Here is a 15218-nt window from a genome sequence, read left to right as displayed (position 1 = left end):
CTGGTTGGGGAACTAAGATCCTGCAAGCCGCACGGTGTGGCCAGAAACAAACAAACAAACAAAAGACACAAAAGGAAAACTTCTAGAAAGAGTGAAAAAGAGAGTATGAGCTACAAGTTACCAAAACTTGTAAAAATGAGTCAGTGGCACAGGAAGGACCAAACAATTGGGTCTGTGTGGTTCTGGGGGCCTGCGCCATACTGGCCTCCATTCAATTAGCAAAGAATCTGTCAGGATGAATCAGACTACCAGCTGACAGGATGGTGAGGAAGGGGGCGGCCCAGGCTGAGCAATTCAAAGAGGCTTTCAAACAGCTACTTAACGTGTCTTGTGAGCTTTATTTGAATTTGAGGGGAAGGCCACAGAATAGTTCTCTCAGGCTTTCAAATCTCCATTCTGATCTGCCAATCCTGAGAGAAGAAAAAGGGAAGCTATGAAGCGGCACCTCTGTCACTGAGATTGCTACACAGCAGAGTGCCACACACAAGTCCTCCCACACGCAAACCTGCCTGTTCCCACACGGTCTCTGCCTGAACCCATGGTACAAAGCAGCCCGGGGACAGTCGGGGGAGTTCTCAGCAGGGCAGCACGGTATGGAGCTCACCATTAAAGCAAAACCACATCACAAAAAGCTGATATCACTTCCCCAGTAATTCCAGCTCCGTCACGAAGTCCAGCACAGGGAACCTGACCTCCCGTGGCGACCCATGAGGAAGCTGCTAAGCAAGAAAACAGAATCACTGTTGGGAGAATAAATTCATGATCAGATCAAAAACTAGGTAACTGGATAACTGAAAGCTGGCTCTACTTTGTCACTGCAGGTGGCAGTGACAGACACTGGAATAGAAAAAGCATGTGAAAAGGACATCCCTCCTGGACGCCCGTCTCCAGGCAGCAGCCCGCCAGCCTTTGACAAAGGAGTCAAGGCATCATCCCTCTGCTCAGAGCCCTCTGCTGTGGGCTGGACTGTGCTCCTCCAAAAGACAAGCTCAAGCCCTAACTCCCCACACCTTGGAATGTGGCCTCATCCGGAAGTACAGCTGAGTCTTGAACAACGTGGCGGTTAGGGGTTCCGACCCCCGACCACCCAGCACCGCTGAAAACCCTCCACATCAGCGGTGCTGCACCCTCAGATTCAACCAACCGTGGATCGTGTAGTACTCTAGAACATACTTACTGAAAAAAACCTGTGTGAGTGGACCCGCACAGCTCAAACCCACGTGGCTCAGGGCTCCACTGTGGTATCTTTGCAGTAATCCAGTTAAGAGGAGGTCAACCTGGATTAGGGTGGCCCCTAAACCCAATGACTGGTGTCCTTATAAGTAAGCCACATGGAAGACACAGAGACACACAGGGAGGAGCTGGCCATGGAATGAAGGAGGCAGAGAGGGAAGTTTTGCTGCCACAGGCCAAGGAACACGGAGAACTGCTGGCAACCACCAGAAGCTAGAAGAAACAAGGAAGAATCCTTGCCTAGAGCCTTTGGAGGGAGCATGGCCCTGCCAACACCTTGATTTCGGACTTCTGGCCTCCAGAGCTGTGAGAGAATCAATTTCTGTTGCTTCAAGCCGCCCCGTTTGTTTGTGGCACTTTTGAAAGGCAGCCCCTTCCTGTCTCACTCAGGAGGAAAATCAGTGCCTCGTTACGAGGTGACCCAGGCCTCCCCCCACCCGGCTGACTGTGGCTCCCAGAGCTCCCTGCCCAGCAGATCACTGCAGCCACCCTGGCCTCTTCCCTGGTCCTCGAACATGCTGCCACCCTGCCACCACGGGCCGGCCCACGCGCAGGCTGCTGCTGTCTCAGACCTTCGCAGGTGCCATCCTCTGCTGGAAGATTTCTCGGGAACCTGCACAGCTGTTCCCCTCAATCCTCCTTCAGGGCTCTGCTCAAGTCCCCTGATCATTTGGGCTCCCCCACCCCACATCGGCCTTCAGCGCCTCCTACCCGCCCCCGCTCTGTTCCCCCTTCCCCTGCTTTATTTTTCTCCAAAATCCTTAGGACAAGCTGACATATACATTTTGCTTAACCTCTAAGAGGCCCGTCTCCCTCTGTAACGCTGGCTTGCGGAGATCGGGACTGTTTCACTGCTGAAGCCCAGCCCACTCTGTTTACTGGATAGCTAAATGCATTCGATCAGGACAGGTGAAATTTTACTCAAAACTGGCTGTGTGACAAAAAGTGTTTCTACTAATGAAGCGGAACAGCAATAGCTTCTGCAGATGAAGGGCAGGCTCCAGGCTGGGCTCTGAGGGGCCAGGGGAGAATCTCCCATCTCGGGTGGACTCAGGGTCTCACTACCACCCCTGGTGGAAGAGGGAGCAGTAAACAGCTTTGAAACAGCCTCTTAAGCGTCCTCCTCATCTAAACTCAACTCTTACCTATAATTCTTGTCTCCAGCCACACCCTGTAGAAAGTGAGTTGGCCTGAGAAACGTGTGAAGCCAACGCTAAACATGCCTCCACCAGGGCATCACCACACACAGTTTTGTTGTTTAGGGGCCAGGGGAAGGGCCCAGCAGGAATGTTCTGATAATGATCATCTCATACTGCAAATGTACAGCCTACTTCGGGAAGAAAGCCTCTGACCACCACATTCGTAAAAAAAAAATAAACAAATAAACAAGAAAACCATTTCAAATGAGCCAGGAGCTTTCAAACAGCTCCGGCTTAGTAAGGAGATAATCCCAACCTTTGCAAATGGCCCTAAATTAACACTTTTCCTTCCCTCATTAACATTTTCAAACCTTTAAACAAAATAAGGCCAAAAAGGAAAGTCTTTCTTTACCTTGGGTTTTGGCCCCAGGGCCTGCCAGTCCTAGGTGTGAATCACAGGATTCCTTGCAAGGTGATCTGATGGGCGTTTCGGCTTCAGGGGTCTCAAAATTACCTTCAGAATCCGAGCTGCCAAGGGGGAAAAATGAGGAATTACCACTTTCAACGGTATTTCCGACACCCTTTATAGTCTACATATCCGCAAAGTCCAGTATTTTTGCCTAATTTTACAACCTGCGCGTCCTCAGCATGGGCTGGCCTGTGGGAGCTGCTGCCGCGCCCTCCTCGGGCTTCTGTCTGGCCTCCTGTCTCCCTGAAATCTCCTCCATCCTCAGGAGACTTTTTCCAGCACCATTTTTTTTTGAGGTCATCCTTCCCTCTGATACCCCAAAAAAGCCCTTTCAACAGACTCCTTTTCTCACAAGAGCCCTTTCCTGGAGGTTGAAAAATTAAATTGCCCCCTCGTTCTAAAAAAAATTAAGCCAATATTCGCCATGATGCCTTTTTCTTTGGTAGGCCTCTACCTGTCTGGAACTCACCCGGCCAGAGGCCGAGGATGCTGTCACCTGCCTTCCGCAATCACACGGGTGACAGCTCAGCAGACACCACCATTTCTCACCAGCTGCCAGGAGCCTGTCATCACGCGACCTTCTTTACTAAGGCTGCATTTTCGGGACACAGGGGAACCCCCAGGAGGGCCTGGGAGCGACTTCTTCCCCACAGGGAAGGCCCCAAGTTCCACCGGGTGTGACCCACGACTGTGTGTGTGTGTGTGTGTGTGTGTGTGTGTGTGTGTGTGTGTAGGGGCGGGGGGCTGGGGGCTCGAAGCTTAGAGAAAGTGACCGAGGCAGACGGGGATGCAGAGGCACTGCAGATTCTGGGTTAGGTTCAGAAAGATCATACTGAAACGGGGGGAAGAAAAATACCCGGGAGGACAGAACATCCTGAACCTTCGAAGGCACAGCGGGGACCTGGTTACAGACAGGGACGCAGCATTGCCATGAACACGGTTACGCGGGTGGCGACCACACACACGCACACAGACTGAGCCGCAGATGGATGGATGGATAGCAGCGCGTTTGCATTTTGGCAGGAACGCGTGTACTTGCCTGAAACTCAAGGATTTGGTCTCGGCTTGCGAGTCCTCCTCCTCGGGGTCGCCCTCGGGCCCTCCGGCCTCGTCCTCTCCGGCGACCCCGCCGCGCACCGCGGACCACGTCCATTTCGCCCACTGCACTGGGGACAGGATCTGCCAGGGGCTGAACGCCATGAGCGCGGCTCCTCCGGCTCCGGCTCCTAGGAGGATGGGAAAGGGGAGAGCCCTTTTTCCCTTTCAAAATGGAGGGAACCGGTGACAGGCGCCCGGACGCGTTTCCAGCGGAGGCGCGGATGTGGTTAAACGAGCGCCGTCGGGGGCCCGGGTGGAGCGCTTCCTCTCCTCCGGCTGGCAGCGCCGCTTCCTCCGCGTCCTCTTTCCTGAACGTGCGGCCACGGCGCCCCCGCGCCCGGCGACTCCCGCGGGGGAGATGCCTCTCCTGGGGCCTCCTCGGGGCCCGGGCCCACGACGCCCGGCGGCTCGGCCTTGGCTGCACGGCGGCTCAGCTGCTCCCGGTCCCTGCGGCCCGGCTCCCGTCTCCCGGCTCCCGCCTCTCGGCCGGCTGGGCGCGCATCAGCTGCGGCGGAGCCGCGCCCCAGGAGCCGCCCCCTCGGACCGTACTACTCGCGCCCGCGGACGGGGGCGCCCGCGGCGGCGGCACTTTGAAGCGCGCGCGCCCGCCGGATCCCCCCGGCTTCGCGCCACAGTGGTCGCGCCCTCCCTGCGGGAAGGGGCTTCTCTGCTAAGACCCTGGCCGCTGGCCGAGCACCCGGGCGCCGGGAAGATCCGTTTTCCGTGTACGTGCACGCTGGACTGTGCCTCCTTCCCTTTTTATTTTTATTTTCTCATCTTGCTACTGCGACTTAATGGCGTTAGTGATACTGGATCGCAGAGAAGTTCAGCCCCTTATTATAAAAAACTCTGAGGCCGCTGTTGACTGTGTTTTCCCCTCCCTAATAGGACGGCGTGGAAGATTTCAGCCTGTTCACCTTCAACCTTCAGATCCCTCAGCAACGCTGCAAGAGTAGCCAAGGGCTGGGATTTTAGATGCTTTGTGGCTCCTCAGTCCTCACTGGTGGAACTGCCGTGGCGAGGTCTTGGGTAAAGGGTGCTAAATTACCCTGTGAAATTAGAGCTTGATCCGTTTCCCATTCTCCTTTTTGAGGCATAACTTCTAAGTGTTTGGTCTCTGACTCTGTTTGCTGCTTCCGAAGTCTGCCAACAGGCCTAATGATTTCAACCTTCAAAATAAAAACCCTCTGTGTTTGAAGGGAGAGGCAGGGAAGTAGCAGAGCTCTCCTCCGATTTTCTTCATTTTCTATCAAGGGATTCTACTTAGGGATTGCGCCTCTCAGAATCACCAAGGCACCAAGCGAACCTGCCTCAAACAACCAGGCTTCATGTCTCCTTGCCTGGATAAGGCATTTCTTGTACTACTGTAATTTCCAGAGTTGCAGGTTCCCACAGAGACAGCAGCTCCAGAACTTAGAACAAAGTCAGGCTGAAACTGCCACACGGACGTCTCCACTGAAAGGGGTTGGCACAGCAAACTGTTGATGAATCATGACTGTCTTACACATTTGATAACAAAAACAAAAGCAAAAATAACGCAAGATCAGGCGTGGCAGGTAGTCTCACCATAACAGACGGATGGGGGTTCGCCTGCACTCTAGACTAGAGGGCTGGGGTGTCTGGATGCTTTAGAATTCATCCAGCTCCTTCCCAGAGATAAATACAACTGTCTTGACCGTACTGGAGACTACAAAGATGAGAAATAAGCAGGAGTCGTTTTTTTTTTCGGGTCTGCATGAAATACGCCACAATACTATCCAACGGGTCATATGTTTCGGTTTATGGCTCACCACACAAACCTTCAGATTGTAAGGTTCCCCCCAAGTTCCTGGATCTGACACGTGTTTTGTTGCCCATGTAAATCTGTAGCTGGCGTATAGTAGGTCCTGTTCGTTCTTCCTCCTGAGCGGTTCTCGAAACTTTTCCCTCCTCTGCATCCCCACTGTGACTGACATAATTCCCACACTCCCTAGTTTTCATAGATCTACTGTAAATGTGTCCAATTGGTTCTACCTCTGAGGGTCGTCTCGGCTGGGGTCACCCTTGCCTGGCTGATCTGTGACTTGCGCTCTAGTCTTGCTATTCCTGCTCCGCTCTCCTCCAACCCTTTGTAGTGGTAGCCATAATCTCTACAGAATTGGTTCTGAACTTTAATATGTCCAAGAATCATCTGGGGCCCCTCTTTAAAAGTCCAAATCCAAATTGCCAGCAGATTCTGGAAATCTGTATTTTGACCAAGTGTCCTGGGGAATTTCTTCCACAGGATAAATTTGGGAAACAATGACCAGCTTGACCCAACTAACTGCTGCATCAGCAACAATCTCCCTTTTGCCTGCAGTTTTGCACCCTCTTCCCCAACCCCCCCACCCCCCGCCCTGGCCTCCATCCCCATGTCAAGCCCCCAGGCCTTGACTGCCCAAACTTCCTTCCTCACCCAGCGCAGGTGTTTACCCTGGGAAAACAGACTGATTTCTCCCTGCTTTCTACCATCTCTACACCCCGAACATTCAGAGGGACTTTGACTGTGGCCCTTAGGTAGTTTTGAAATAGGGTACCATTAATAGCTACACCAGGACAACAGGCATAAACCAGGACGTCCCAGGACATAAGGTCACCCTACACTTAGCGCACTACATGTAACGTATTTGTTTACATGTCTCTCCCACTTCTGGACCATAAGCTTTTAAACGGCAGGGACCACGTCATATTCATGATTTATTTTTGTTTCCCCAGAAATCAGGACAGGGCCACACACCCGGTAGGGTGTTGTGTAAATGTGCAGAAAATGAATACCCCAGTTTACAGCAGACCTTCTAAGCCTGGCCGGGGTGACATAAACTCCTACAGCCTGACTCTCCCGGGGAAATCAAGATTTTGAACCAGCATAGCACAGAAACCAGATGAGTGATGGCCCCAGCAAGACAAAGCCCAGACTACAGAGCAATTTCTTGAAATTAAAGAGGTAAATGCCCAGATTTCTGAAAATCTCTGCAAACTCCTGGACTTAACGTGAACAGCAATAAAGTAAGTACTCTATAGCCTGAATTATTTTTATTGTCTAGAACAAATAATGAGGCTGATATGTCAATTTTCCGGTAACTCTGGTAAAGACTGGGTAATGTTTGACAACCAAGGAAAACCATCATTTTGCTGCTAAGCCCTTAGCTTCAAGGAGCAGAACGTCTGCAAATGGAATGTCTTTGTTTTGGAAGTGACCGTAAGCACAGGAACGGCCCGTCCGTTCTCTTCCTTCCTCTGCTCCTTGGCCTTCACAGAAGCTTTGGATCAATACACCATGAAAATCTAAAATGAAACTCCCTGAAACACTCCACACAGGTGGCCCAGCCAGGCACATACCTCGCCGCTAAGGGATGCTCCAGAGGGGTCTGTGAAATGGGTCTCTTTGGTAAAAAGTAAAATAAAATAAAATAAGATAAAATATATGAGTAAGCAAATTCACACAGGCAAACAGCTATCCATTCAGTGGCGCAGCTACTGTGCGAATGTCTGGGGGCATGTGGCAGGAGGGGAGGGCGGAGGCAGGGTGGGGCCTGACTGGGAAGGATCCTTCTACTGTTCAGGAGTAGATCCTAACTCAGATTGAACTGGATCTTGCAGTAGGGGGAGCAAACACAAGTCCCTACCTAGATAGTGTGAGGGAGCGACGAGGCCTGGGTGGCAGCTGGAGAACCCTGAGGAGGCTAAGGGGCGGCCCGACCCAGTTCCTGGTGCCCATCTAACAATCTCCCAAGAGAAACCCAAATCCTGGCTTTTATAAGACATCTTCCAAGCTTCCATGTTTGTTTGTTTGGCCGTGTGGCATGAGGAATCTTAGTTCCCCGACCAGGAATCGAACCCGTGTCCCCTGCGGTGGAAGCGCAGACTCCTAACCACTGGACCGCCGGGGAAGTCCCTAAGCGTTCGTGTTCTTACTAATTTCAATTGTTTTAAACCTTGTGGAGGCCATCGCGGCGCAGGACAAACAAAAGCCACTTTGTGCGCCTGCGTGGCCCACGGACCCCGGATGGGCCGAGGGGAGTCATCACGCTTTGGAGCCAGTAAAAAACACTTCCATTTAGAAAGATCATTCTGGTAACAACCTGCGGGCTGGGATGGAAGGAGTGAAGAAAGGGAGACGCCTGAAAGTGCTGTTTTCCCTGCCCCAAGCCGCCTGAAGAAGGCAGACGGCTTCTCCTCCAGAGGGTAAAGAAGCAGAACTGGAATTAGCATCCTTATCTTTCACTCCGTCCCTGGTCCGGGAACTAAAATCCCACAAGCCGCGTAGTGCGGCCAAAAAAATTTTTTTTAATTTAAATAAATAAATGAATAAAGAAGAAGAATTGGAGCTGTGAGCGATCCAAGCACAATTTACAACAGAAGGAAGAGAAAACTGCTATTGTGAAGAAAACCATTGCCGACAGCCAGTGAAATGAGACAGTCGGTGAATTTCTGACCGCCCGTGTGTACCAGATGATGTTCCGGAGAGGATGAGGGTGGGACCAGGGTGGCACTAGGGAATCACAGAGATAAAGTCACCGCTGGTGACTTTAAAGGTCAGGCAGGCAGACCCATCAACTCATCTGTTGATGATCAACTCATCTGTATTTCCTAACAATTGACGAATTCGTTGAGCATAAGATACACCTAATTCAGTTAACGTGAAATGTCAGATTGATGATGTCACCAAAGGGGCAGGGCATCTCTGAAGGGCTGAGAAAAAGCATGGGCCCATAGCGACTTGAAACGGCCAATGGCAACTAGGTTTAGGTGCCTCAGCGGAACCTCGACAGACCATGTCCCCTCCCCACCCTGCTTTTTGAGAGCCACCCTGTCCACGGACTGAGCTTCCAAGACACGGTGGGGCACTCTGGGCGTGTGCTCACTCCATCAGCCCGATCACTGAGCTAAACACCCTCAATCCTTAACCTTTTTCTACTCGAATATTTAAGTGATGAAGATCTCTAAGATGCAATGATAAGAGTATCTTACATAAAAAAAAAAAAAAGAGTATCTTACATAATAAAGTTTCATCCGATCTCTACAATCATTCTCTGGTAGTGGGGCAGGTTTTCTCATTCTCAATTTGCCGATGAGGTAACTGAAGCAGAAAGGGCAGCCACCTGCGCCACAGAACTGAATATGGAACCCTAGTCTCCTACCTTTCAGTACCCTTCCTTTGCTTTGTATCAAATCGGAAGAAAGCAGAAAGCCCTTGGAGCCCCTTGGTAGCTTGTGGTTCCATCAGCTGGACGGCCCTCTCAATTTCTTGCTGCTGCTGCAGTCCTGGCTTCCTGCTTACCTTGCACGGGCTGCAAAGTCACAACTAGGAATACCTCACTCCACCAGTGAAGAGCTGCCACTGTCAACAACGGCATCTGAGGTATTCAAGTAAGTTCAGGTTACAGTCTTAACCTTGCAAGATCCGATGTTATCCTTTACCTGGAGGCTATCATCACCTAGAGAATCACAATCTTCCCTCCACCACCCAAACACGCCCAAATCGGGGAATTTGTAGTATGTGTTTACACTGAAAATTACATCCTGAAGAGAACCTCCTTTCTCATTTTTTTAAAACAGAAAAGTTGGATTTATGTCCATAGCTAAAACTCTTTCAGAGCTCCAAGAAGATTAAAAGGGATTCAGATTGCATCCATTAAAGAGTTGGCCAAGCTCCCCACCTAGGAGACCTGCTCCAGACTTTGCTCTGGTGAACAGCTCTCGTCAGATCCTCTCTCTCATCTGTTTTGTTCTGTATCACAAAAACAAAGTTTGACTTCCTCAGAAAGTATGTCATTCCACCTAGGTCGGGGTCCCCAACCCCTGGGCCGTGGACCGGTGCTGGTCCAAAATAAAATAAATCCCCCCCAATCAACCTCCCCATCTGCTGGACGGGAAGAACACTGATCACATGGCCCAGATTTTCTGAGATCGTCCTGATATCAAATATTCTACCCAGTGTCCACATAAAGACTTGTCCCCATTTTCATTTACAAAACACTGTCACCAAGTAGTTAGAAGGTACAGATTGGGAGGGCACTTGGAAAGGGCAGCAGAGACTCACTGGTAGGAGGATGTGGAGAGAGGTATCCTCTCAGAAGAAAGAATAAAACCGCAAGAAGATTTCCAAAGTAACTGGGAAACCCACTCCACTGAAATCCTCACTCTGGGCACGTGGGGGAAATTTCATCACAGGACCTTGTGTGTTTGTGACCAAAAATCTTCTTGTGTTTCTAAAAGAAAAAGATCAGGGCTTCCCTGGTGGCGCAGTGGTTGAGAGTCCGCCTGCCGATGCAGGCGACACGGGTTCGTGCCCCGGTCCGGGAAGATCCCACATGCCGCGGAGCGGCTGGGCCCGTGAGCCATGGCCGCTGAGCTTGTGCGTCCGGAGCCTGTGCTCCGCAACGGGAGAGGCCACAAGAGTGAGAGGCCCGCGTACCGCAAAAACAAAATAAAAAGAAAAGAAAAAGATCAGAAACTAAGAAGCAAATTCCATGACATGATATGCAGCCTACTGTTACTTCCAGCTTTTATCTTTTTATGCTAAAAGTTTAACTGCCGTAATTTGGTTCTGAAACTACATGTGTGTGAAAATTCACGGAAACTATGTTCTGCTACATCTCTGTTGTAGTACAAAGCAGGGAGAGGGGAAACCTGTCCTTTTTGTGGGTGTTAAAATTTGTAAAAGTGTCAAATATTAACACACTGCTAATAAATATAAGCTAAATGACTAGCTGGATAGGAAGACATAACAATGTTCCAAGTTGGTCAAATTAAATATTGTAGAGACGGCAGTCCTACTCAATTAATTTATAGGTGTAATGCGATTTCCATCAAAATTCTTAGGGGATTTTTCTGAGGATTTCTCAATAGTTTTCAAAAATTTATCTGGAAAAATAAACTGGTAAGCAGACTTCAGATTCTTTTAAAAAATGTCAAGAAGGGGATTAATTATGCAAGATATTAAGACACGTTTATGCAAAAATAGGCATATCCTTGTTCTGTGAAACAGAACAGAAAGCCCAGAAAAAAACGCTGTAAGATATAGGAAGTTGTTATATGATAGAGAAGAGGTTACAATACAGTGGGGAAGGGAAGATTACTTAATGGTCGAAGAATAATTGGTTGGCAATGGGAAAAAGCTCAAATTCAACACTTACCTCAGAGCATATACCAACATAAATTCCAGATGGATTAGATGGCTAAATAATACAAGTCAAACCATGGGGAGAAAACAATCTAGAAGCGACAGAATCTGTCAAAGCTCTGTCAGAAGGATGACTGTCCAAACTTTGGAGCAATTCACGAAATCACACACCAAATAAAGATCGCAGATTTTGAACCAGACAGTCTGGAATTCCCAGGGCAGCCCTAGGGAGGTAAACACCTCATAGCACCCTGCTGCCTCCCAAAGGGAGGTGACCTTGCCTGAAACAATCCACCATAAGAAGACGAAAGCTCCTGAACGTTTGCCTTCAAATTAAAAGGCAAACAGACAGGCTGAGGAAAATAGTGGCAACCCAGAGCTCACCCTGTTATTACCTAAGGAACTCGTGGAAACCAGTAAGATCATCCAAACCCAGCAGAGACGTGAGCAGTTATAACTGCATCCTATGCGTCGACACCATTATGAGCGCTTTGCAAGCATTATCTCATCTTAGTCCCCGCCCCCTTGCCCCACAGTCTCATGAGGAAGGTATTATTCCGGCTTAAAAAAAAAAGCAGGACAAGTTGGCTACATTTTCAACCTCTAGAGCAGGGGCTCTTGATCTGGGCTTAGTAAGGAAGGACTTGAGAAGATCATGACTTCCTTGAAGTTACATGAGAAATTATCCCTGTGCGTTTGCACCCATCTCTCCCCCTCCTCTTCCCCAGGTACGGTCAAGCTCCACTCCAGGAACAATGCTTTAGGCTGATTACAGATGAATTTTCGAATCTGAAAGAGGTACCAATAAAAGATTCTCTTCCCCCATCAGTTACAAGGAAGTTTTAACCCAGGAGGCCTATACTCAGAGAATCCAGACCTGCCAGAGATGAATACAAGAAGCAATGAGCTTGGATGACACGCCACAGGTGGAAAGGAGAGGAGAGGAAGACCCAGTGGGCAGCCCGTGGGTCTAATGTAAGTGACTGGTGACCAAAGTGTGACATCCTCGTACCAGCAGCAAAGATGCCGTAAAAAAGGGAGATTTTCCCAGGGATCCCTACTCAATGACATACGAAGTTGGGCCAGGATGTAAAAGGTGCACTTCATGAGGGGGATGCAAAAGAATAATTGTAACATTTTTCTTTCGGGTCTGCTCTCTCTTTTTGGTGTACTTCCGGTTAAAAAAAGAGACAATAAGCCCCAGATGGAGTCACATGTGCTAAGCTCACAGCACCAAACCGAGACTTAATACCTAACCTGATGGCAGAGTCAGTCCCTCCCAGGAATGTGATCTTAATCAGACAGTCTGGAATTCCCTGGGCAGCCCTAGAGAGGTAAACACCTCATAGCCCCCTGCTGCCTCCCAAAGGGAGGTGACCTTGCCTGAAACAATCCACTCTTTGCTAGTTGCCCTTTCCTGCCCCTTCTGTCCATGAAAGCCTTTCACTTTGTGCAGCTCTGGGGAGCTCCCTCCTATTGGCTCCATGGGATGCTGCCCGATTCATGGATCATGGAAAGGAGCCAATTTGATCTTTCAATGTACTCAACTGAATTTTGTTTTTTAACAGATTTGGTGTCAGTGATGGGATCCCAAGTGAACTTCTGACAGCTTCGGGGACAATGAGAAACACAGGCCTGCTGCCTGGAGAGCCCTTTGAGTTCCCAGTCTTTCCCACCATTTCCAAAGGCTGCGTGTAAATGCTTCTCAGCTCTGAGCTCGGCTCTCTTTGCATTGAGCTCCCAACCTAGTTGGCATTCCAGTCTGCGATTCCCCCTTCTGGAAACCCCTCCCAGTCCGCCGTCCTCCCTTGTGGTTCAGTGCCCTCCCCAGTCCCCAGTTCCAGGTTGGGAATTGCTGGTGGTGTGGCCAGTCCGCAGTAACATCTCTTGGTTACGGCTGGTTTGTTAAGGTGCACATTTGTCTCATTTTGTGTATATAAAGGCTACTGCTAGTGGGAATCTCAGAAGCCAGAAAAGCTGTCAAAATTGGTGGGCATGGATCAAACACTTACAGGCCATTAGGGCACCCGCCACCTAACTCAAAGACTCTGTGTTAGGTTAAGGTGGTCACAGGACAGGTTAGACTGACACTAGGTCACCTACCAACCTCAAGAAAGTTTCCAGGCAATGAGGTACACTGTAAGGCACTGCACAGTCCCCAACCCAGCAGCGCAACCCTTTTAGTTATGAGTGTGGCTCCAAGAGACCCAAAGGTTTAGCAGAAGGAAGAAACAAACAAAAAAAGGAATGGGATCTTTACGCTCCAAAGAGTCCAGCGTGCTACCTTTCAGCACAGCTGCTTATTTTATGTCTCAGAACTATGGCTTTGGAAGCTATAAACGTCTACAAAAATGGCAAAATCTTACTAAAGACAACCTAGAATTACAATGACCACTGTGACAAAAGTTCCATGTAGATAAGATCATTTAAGAAGTGCACTTAAAAAAAAAAAAAAAGTGCACTTAAAAGCAAAGGCTCCCAAATCAAAAACAGAATGGGATACCTATGTTCATCAGCATGCAGAAGCCTCCGAAAGGCTTCACAATTCCAGAATAGCTCCACGGAAAGATTCATTGCAAAACAGATAATGGAAAGCTAAACACAAGACGTACCTGAAACAGAAGTGTGAGACCAACATCACTCGTACTACTCCCCTCTATTCTTCTTGCAGCACTCACTTTCTTCTAGTAATCCTCTGTCTGAAAGTCTTTCCATTCTGAAGAGACCACAACACCATAAACAAAAGTCCACCAATTTAGTGACCGTGCAGACACCCCCATATCTACTGCTCTCAAAGGAGGACCCTCTTATGGGCCCTTCCCAGAGTTGATGGGTCTCTGAAGAATTTTCTGGTAAACCACTTAAACAGCCAAAGAAAACTAAAATTGAAATGAATGAGAAACCTGGCCAAATTCTGGTAGATACGGGTGCTACACTCTCTATGTAAACTCCACGTGGAACCTATAGATGGGATCCTGGAGAAAGTGGCAGAAACCACCTAAGGGTGAGAATTCTTATCAGAGACAGCTCTTCCAGAGCTGTCTCTAGTACCCGGCAGAGAGAGGAAAATAAAATATCTTTTGTACTGATGCCGAAAACTCAGCCTCGGTGCACTGGCGCTCAACTGAATCTTGGAGACAACGTTTTGGGTGAAGTGGAAAATAACAGCTTTACTGCTTTGCCAGGCAAAGGGGGACACAGTGGGCTCATGCCTCAGACACTGTGTGTCCCAACCCGAGAGGATCTGGTGAGGAGTTTTATGGCAATGTTTCAAGGGCAGGGTTGCTGACAAGGAGCAGGGTGTGTGCAGGGCCTGCACTCCTTCAATCCGGCCTTAGGTGCTCTCCTCCCCTGTCTCTGCATCCCCTCCCTTCCCTGATTAAGAACTATTCGAACCTGTCCTTTGGAACTCAGGGAAGGTTATGGGGGCTGGAGTCTACTCCCTACAAACAAGAAATAGGGGACACAGAAAGGCTTCCTTGCCCAAGAGCCTCACAGGGTCCTGCTCGGTTTCAGTACCCTCTTTGGAGATGCCTCTTGAGTCCAAGTGGTTGTTCAATACCGCCAGAAATATTTACTGTTTGTCCCGCCTGACAGCTACAAAGTAGCTCTGTGGTCAGAAACTAGCCAAACTGCAGAGCCTGGTACAAATTTTTTTTAGGCCTTCTTCCCTAAGCTAAAATAAAACTATGTACCCAGAGGGAAAGAAAAACCTTCTGAAGCCCCTGTAAAAGGATTTATGGGTGGACCAGCCTATGATGTCATTTAAGTTGCAGCCCAATTCCTTGAGGAATTAAAAGCAAGTGTCTTTATCTCACATATCTTTGCAAAATCAGAACTCTGGCTCCAGGAACGCTTATTTAGGTCACCTCTTTAAAATACCAACTTCAGGGAGGTACTTCTTATCAGAAGGAAAACAAAAGGGGTAAAGGCAACTGAAAACTTGAAACTTAGGCAACTGAAAAATCCTAAATGTCTTCTCCACAAATATTAATAAAAAGCTTTAGCCATCTGAGCAGGCAACCTTAGATTATTCCTTCTGCTAGCAATGTAATTTGGATCCAATCTCTTTTTTTTTTTTTTTTGCGGTATGCGGGCCTCTCGCTGTTGTGGCCTCTCCCGTTGAGGAGCACAG

General features: G+C 49.1%; 1 protein-coding gene across 2 annotated transcripts in view; it reads right to left on the bottom strand.

The window, feature by feature from the left end:
* TACC1 (transforming acidic coiled-coil containing protein 1) overlaps positions 1-15218 on the bottom strand; it is a gene marked incomplete at its 5' end in the record, with an annotated part of 113359 nt that overhangs the window by 54948 nt on the left and 43193 nt on the right. The window contains 2 exons of one of the 2 annotated variants that reach the window (XM_082680289.1): positions 2785-2900; positions 3881-4067. In XM_082680289.1, coding sequence (XP_082536415.1) covers positions 2785-2900; positions 3881-4041 — 277 coding nt within the window. Of the gene's footprint in view, positions 1-2784; positions 2901-3880; positions 4068-15218 lie in introns of those variants that run through there. The other variant, XM_082680290.1, reaches the window with a different exon arrangement.

The sequence above is a fragment of the Grampus griseus genome, assembly GCF_964374135.1.
Source record: "Grampus griseus genome assembly, chromosome: 21".
NCBI lineage: Eukaryota > Metazoa > Chordata > Mammalia > Artiodactyla > Delphinidae > Grampus > Grampus griseus.
This window is presented reverse-complemented; position numbering and strand designations above follow the sequence as displayed.